Consider the following 7544-nt stretch of genomic DNA (forward strand, 5'->3'; position numbering starts at 1 on the left):
ATTTCATCCTACCTTCACAGAATAAAGTATGTTTTAAGTTGTGAAATATGTTTATATTTTTTGCAACAAGTTCAAAAAACTTTTTGCTTTATAGTTTGTTGACTGGATTTAGTGGTTCGGAATACAACAATTCCAAAAAGACACTGGAAGATTACAAAATTAAACATTTCTGCAAAAACACAATATTTCTACGAATTTTTAACTGGAACTCTGGACGTATTTTACATAGCTTATAAATATTCGTAACAGTATCACTCACCTGGAAATCACTCCACATTTTCATGGGGATACACCATAGTTCCGATACGAAAACATCACACGAACACGATAACAACTGTCAAATGTGTCACAGCACGGCGTCACTGTCACAAGCAGTCAGAGTGGAGGCCGAGCGCAGACTGAGGCGAGCGGCGGCCGACCGCTGGCGGATACGTCGTTTGGCCTCGGAGCGCGACGCTCGGCCCCGCTCGGCACGGCTCGGCGGCGTTCGGCAGCGCAGCGCCCACCTGCGACTCGCTTCCACGAACAACAAAACCGAACCGAGTTTGCCGCTCGCCAGGCACAATGCCTCCTATCTACCCGCTGCTCCGTGGAAATACCCATGTTTTTCACATCTTTATCAACTCGCCGATACTATTTTAAGCTTCAACTTACCTTCATAATCGCAATTAGCTCCAATCACCTATCATCATGATTGCTCTTTATTTGGATTTTTAATCAAGTATATACTTTGTATTATTGCAATTGCTATTTTTTTCGTCATTCGTGGTTTTAAGACAATAGTTTCCAAACAGAAACATGAAATAAATACCAAGAGATATGAAGTTAACTTGTACGAGACTGAGTTGACACACTTGCCTGTATGGTCGCGAGTATAGAATTGTGAATCCTAACTCCCGTACATAAAGAACTCAAGTTTTGAAGCTGCTGATAACAGAAAGTGACAAATAAAAAAGCTTTCGGAACAAAGTTTTGAGTGCGGCGCGCTACGATCGGCGTAGCAGGAAGTTCGTAGCAGTAAAACTTCGTAGCGCTCTCGTAGCGTGAAAGTTTTGATTTCAACGATTTGCGTTGCGGCGAAGAGAGGGCCGCGAGGCCGCACTAGCTCTGCGACCCTGCTCCCCGCACTACCGACCGCAACAAAACGCGAAACTATCGGACTCGACTCGTATTTGCTGTACATTGCCGCGCCACGGAACAAACTTCGTGTTTAATTTCTAGCGAGGCATCGATGTATGATGCTGTATTGAAACAACCATATTGTATCGTAGTTCTCAGATTTATCTGTTCATACATCTCTCACGAGAGTGCGCCACTTGGTCCTCGGCTTACTGCGCCCTTACCGTGTTTAGATACGTTTTGTAAATCAACTCATAACAAAAACGGTTTGAACCGTCACGTTACATTACTCGTGCAGTATTACTGGGACCGCGCGGCCGCCATAGCACCGCAGCAATGGGGCGTGTTCCGATCGATACTGTTGCTACAGACAAAGCTGACCACTGGGAAAATTCATTTGGCGGTAATTTTGAACAGTCAATCCTATTATCATTTGGTTTTGTGATTTTGGTATTTCACGCTAACGTCAACAATCAGCAGCAATATAGCGCTCGCTCTGCTATCAGACTCGCACATTGGTTGGCGCCATGACCAAACGTTTTTATTTGGATCTAGACTAGTCGGGAATATCGCCCCAATTAATTCATCTTTAAATTCACATCATCATCGTCTCTTTGTCATTCATTAACATGTAAACATTTAACAATTCTTATACCCATACCTCTAATAATATTATCTACAGTTAGAGGCTCGTCTTACCTATTATAAACCAAGGATACCTAGGTATGTAATGATCACCGAAAGACCTCAATAAGGACGAAGTCTACATTGCCTTGTTCTGGCAACAATGTAGCAGATGATGTGTGCTAGGTATCTTTTACCACTCTGTCGGCATCAATGCTTGGGTCACAGAATCAACTACATACTTTAATACAGAACGATTTTAAGTTCTACTGTATCAGGATAAATCAACCAATATTAATTAAAATTTTTGAAAAATAATGCAATCAAAATTTACAAACGGTGAAGTCACGTTGCAGATGGTTTTGTATGCAGCATGACCAGCACGTTCGAGTTTGTACCAATGTCCACGGAAGGCCGACATAAAGAGGCAACTTTCTTGTCGCAGTTCGTGTGGTCTGTAATTTTACTGGAGGTTTCATAAATCTTCTCTCCTTACCGATTCCTAGGCCTTTTTCTGACGAATTCGATATTCAAAGCAGTTGGTTTCCACAACTACCATCTTCGTGTTCAATTGTATATAATAATATTAGCCCTGTATTATATACTTGCCCACTGCTGAGCACGGGCCTCCTCTACTACTGAGAGGGATTAGGCCTTAGTCCACCACGCTGGCCTAGTGCGGATTGGTAGACTTCACACACCTTCGAAATTCCTATAGAGAACTTCTCAGATGTGCAGGTTTCCTCACGATGTTTTCCTTCACCGTTAAAGCGAACGATAAATTCACAAAGAATACACACATGATTTTTTAGAAAAGTCAGAGGTGTGTGCCCTTGGGATTTGAACCTACGGACATTCGTCTCGGCAGTCCGTTCCACACCCAACTAGGCTATCGCCGCTTATATATACGATATCGATATTCTGCCAAACCTCTACCATCAATGAAACTCCTAAAAGGTCTTGCAATAACCCTACGCATAACTCCAAAACGCATGTAACTCCAGACTTCCACAGTAAAAATGTTTATAGAAAGTCATAAATGATTACGGCATTGCAAAAAGTTTAATTCGACTGAACCGTACAATGGAAGACGGACAAGTTGCGTATTTATAATCGCAAGGTGTGCGAAACGCATGCCTCGGCTCGTGTACAACGTCTCACGCGAAATTACGGCCATACCACTATACTAAATAATATAATACGTCTATAATCTCCATAAATATGATTTTTATTTCCTAAGTTGAATGTAAGCTGTAAATTGTCCAGGCACTTTGGTCTTCTATGTATTTTATTGTAATTAAATTATTTAATCTCTAGGATTCGAATCCTGTGTCGGGCAAAATTAAATTGGTTTGAAATTTGAGCCCGATACGGTGATAACCTCGCCATTCAAGGATCGGAACATGTGGCGAAAAGAGGATGTTCTATTTTCACCTCTGACTACCCATTCGTTGTTAAATTTATTATTCCAGGTTACTTATCCTTGAATTGAATCTGTTAAAAGTAATCTAAGAGGTTAGTCGAAACTCACACGAGCGAAACCGCGAGACAGAAGCTGGTAAGTCAAAATGCATTATCATCAACATTATTAATCCTCCACATTGTTAGGTACGCAGCACATTCGATAATCATCGTTATTAGCTAATTTAATAACCCAATTTAAAAAAATGCGCTGTAGTAAAATTATATCAACAGGTACTGGCAGGAGGATGCAGTTATATCTAATTCAGTCTTTACAAATCTACTGAACATGGAACTCTGCTAAAGATTTCCAGAAATCCACTTAGCAGCGCTCTGCATCCAGCAGGTTTCTCCGACCTTTACGAGGTCATCTGACTATCTCCTAAGAGGCCGTCTAACTCTGGGCATACAGGTATGTGGTCTTCACTTGATAATTTTCTGCCCCGTCTGTTGTAAATTTTATGAGCTATACCCTACCCGCTGCTACTTTAGCTTGCTTATCTATTGTGCTATGTCGATGACTTAGGCTCTTCTATGAACATTCTCATTCCTGATTTAAACGCATTATTTTATTTTCCCTTCCAAAATACCTCTAGATGAGAGTTGCAGTGATGTATACAGCAATAGTTTTAATAATTCCCTTAATCACGTCTACTACATAACCATTCCACTGACCCTCCGAGGGGTTGATAGCGGAAACGCTTTTTTACACCGCGTAAAAAAAAAAAAAAAAACAGTTCCTAGGTGCCACGAGACTGGTAACTTGTTGCCGATTCTTGGCAACGAGATAACTCTACGCGCTTTAAAATAAAAAATAGTAAAGACTATGTAAACAGTATAGACAACAAATTCAGACAAGACCAAAGCAAAAAAAAAAAATTTTTGAAACTAGAATTGACTATTATTTTATCCTTTGTTAAATAATTATCCATTGCGGTTAAATCGTTCGGTTCTGTGTTGGATCCTGTTTTGGGCGACAAAAATGCGTGATTTTATAATAACATTGAAATAAAAACTATTTAACGGATTTTATCTCGATTTTTTAAATTATTATTTTATATCATTATGCGTGATTTTGATTCACGATAATATATCTGATTTTCCCATGAAATTGATTCCGATATGATGATAGACGTCCGCGTATCGTACCTATATCGCTTGTCAAATGTTGTATCTCTACCTATCCTTTCGCGGATAGAGGCGCATGCTTTTATTTTGGATTTATTTTTCAATCTATTATATCGGTTTAATGAAAAGCGTGAGAGTCTGAGTGTAATTAAGAAACAGAAACATAGAATGGACTTTAATGAATTTTTTCCAAAAAGAATCTTGAGCAAAAATCATAAAATTTATTTAATTCTTAGCACTTTCAAAATTATGTAGAGTCTTTATTTCTCAAAAAATAACTTAATCAATATAATATCATGACGTAGAATTCCGCAATTCATACTACAAATAATATGAATTGGTTATCTCTATGTATTACACAACTTTATAGATCTTAAAGATAAATTATTGAGCTATTAAGGAAAAATATGTAAACAGATGAACTGATTTTGATGAAACATAGAATAGTCGAAGCTTAAGATTGGACATGGGATTCATATTTCGATTATAAGCCAACCTGCACTAGGCCAGCGTGGAAGACTAAAACCTCTAGGTAGAAGAGAAGCTTCGTGTCCAGCAGTGGGTCATATATAATACAGGGCTAGTATTATTGTACACATTTTATCGTCTTGTACCCAAAAGATACCAACGGAACTCTGTTACTAAGCTTGTGCGATTAGTCTGTCCAACGTTTAAAGGGTCTATTATATTTTATCTTCTCAACCGTAATGAGTAACAGGATAAAATGTCCATTGAATATGTTTATTATTTTTTGGATGAAGAAATGAGCAATAAAGAAGAAGAAGAAGCTTGCCAAGTGGTCAATGATACGACACGAATTTGGCCGATTTAATCAATCCAGGAAGAACTTAAAATAGAGGATAAAGTAGAGCGCCAAACCTATATAATACTGGAGATATGGAATGCTTGATAGAGCACATTATTTTTTCTCTGAGGTTTAAAATAGGTGCTTTGATATGAAAATTCGTAAACAGTTTATACTATTTTTTATTTTTATTATAAAAGATTAGAGGCTGCTTCGATGGCGTAATTGTATTACAGTACGACTGCAGTGCTGAGGGCTCGTGTTCGATCCCAAGGTCGGGTCAAGTTATATTATATTGGGTTAACTCAGTATCAGCATGGAGTCTGGAATTCGTGTCTGTTATGGCGATAGACTCACCCTCTATCACATCATAGATCGGAATACGTACTGCGAAAAGTGGTGGCACCAGTTACGCCTCTGTCTACCCTTTCGGGGATAAAAGCAGTGAGTGTGTGCCAGTAAGATTAATAAAGTCTTAAATGGAACTAAAAATTTAAATCCTCGGAAATATTAGTAACACTCTAACTTTTATCTATGAGTATGACTACGCTTCCAAAAGAAGTGCAAATTTATTACATATGTAAATGTAAATAGATGAAAGTACGATATTTTTTATTCACCTTAAACTTACGTTTATAAGAATTTATAATAAGCAACATTTGATTAATAATCATTATGTTTCATATTTCCTATGCTGTTAATCAAAACAATGCCAAAACTGGAACGCGGTGTAGTTGAACATTATTATGTTAGTTGCGCGCGCGCATTATACATACCTACAGACTTTATTGACGCATTTGCGCCGAGTGCAATTTCATCAGAAGCTGACACTGCTTTTGATATCACTTTACAAGATAATTTAAAGACGGCATAACACACCACAATATGTTCTACTAAACTTATATTTTTATTTTAATTCACGGTTTTCAACATTGTATGTAACGAGAAAAAATAAATAAATAACGGAAAAAGGAATTGTCCCTATAACACTCCGCCATATTGTTTAATATCAGTTTAATTACGTACATAAACGATAAGTTCGTGACGAATTCGCGTGGTAACAATGCAACCAGTTCGTATGTAATACGATTGGGCCAGTTTGGGCGAGGTTCTACTGCTGTCCCACCAAAAATAAAATACAACTTAATATATAATAACTTAATTTACATTACATAAAATTATCGAAGAAACTAGTACAATCTCAATGAGTTTACTTAAATATCAGGAATGCATAATAATAGTGGTATTTCTGGTGTTCATTGATGATGGACATTTACCATCGCATAATCATTTCACATACATATATTATTGGTTACTGTATTTTCAAATATCTATGTTCATATTGCAACGAATTAGTTTAATTGTTTATTATGAAGAAGCCGAAGACAATACTTTTCTATTTTAATATTTAACCTTTTAGAAAAAAGAAAATATCGCTTAAAATAACAATTATTATATCTTTAAACCTTATTTGCTTGAGTGATGAAAAATTATATATTATTACTAAGCTACTTTGCCTTACACAATATTCAAACATTGCATTATAACGAATAACACAAATTACGTAATCACGAAAAAGACAAAATATAATAGTTGTGTTATGCTTAATATACCTTTTATATAATAAACGTAAAGCTATATAAACAACCGAATACTGTATTTCAATTTATGTCTTGAAAGGGGGAGCCGCGGTTTTAAAAAAAAAATATAAATAAATATGTCCGGTCAGTGTTTCGTGTGACTTTTATCATCTAAAGAGTGGCAGCTATTTTTTAATAAATTAATAATAAAATTATTATTATATTTAAGACATAATACAAGAACAAAGAAGAGCGATAGAAATAAAACATCGCGCAAGTTAATCTTTGTAATACAAACAGCCATTTCATTGTCTTATATTTCTATCATAGTCTATAAACACAAAATATAACATTTTATAGAAAACATACTACGAATATTTTAAGCTAATAATATATTACAATCAATGAACAAGTTTTCTTTATTATTTAACAATGCTGCATTATTTAAACATAGTAGTACAAAAGGAAACTAATTAAAAATTTCCTCGAATCTCAGTAAAGAGTAGAGCTTGAGCAGAGGGCGCCACTGCTGCGCGCCCTTGGCAACAATTTATCTGCAAACAAAGAGTTCGCATGACTTTTGCCATTTTTAGTATGTTTGAAATTGTTATTTAATTTTAGTTCTCATTGAGTTTGTTAACCTATTTCCTCTTTTTATATAAATAGACAGCATTTTAGTACATTTTTCCTCTTCATGATTAAGGAATGGGAAAATACGTAAAGTTTTTGGTAAGCAAATGTTTAGCAATTGTTTTCAAAAAAATATAATTTCTGTGTTTTATATTTACTTAACTAATAATGCGACATAGTCGTGAAATAACGACCAA

General features: G+C 36.2%; 1 protein-coding gene across 1 annotated transcript in view; it reads right to left on the reverse strand.

The window, feature by feature from the left end:
* The window catches only part of LOC115443400, a 31400-nt gene extending 29361 nt beyond the window's left edge, over positions 1-2039 (reverse strand). Inside the window, exon 1 of the mRNA XM_030168782.2 lies at positions 260-2039. Within this exon, the coding sequence (XP_030024642.1) occupies positions 260-283 (24 nt within the window). The 5' untranslated portion in view covers positions 284-2039. The remainder of the gene's footprint in view (positions 1-259) is intronic.
* Positions 2040-7544: the final 5505 nt, after the last annotated feature.

The sequence above is a fragment of the Manduca sexta genome, chromosome 13, assembly GCF_014839805.1.
Source record: "Manduca sexta isolate Smith_Timp_Sample1 chromosome 13, JHU_Msex_v1.0, whole genome shotgun sequence".
Taxonomy (NCBI): Eukaryota; Metazoa; Arthropoda; class Insecta; order Lepidoptera; family Sphingidae; genus Manduca; species Manduca sexta.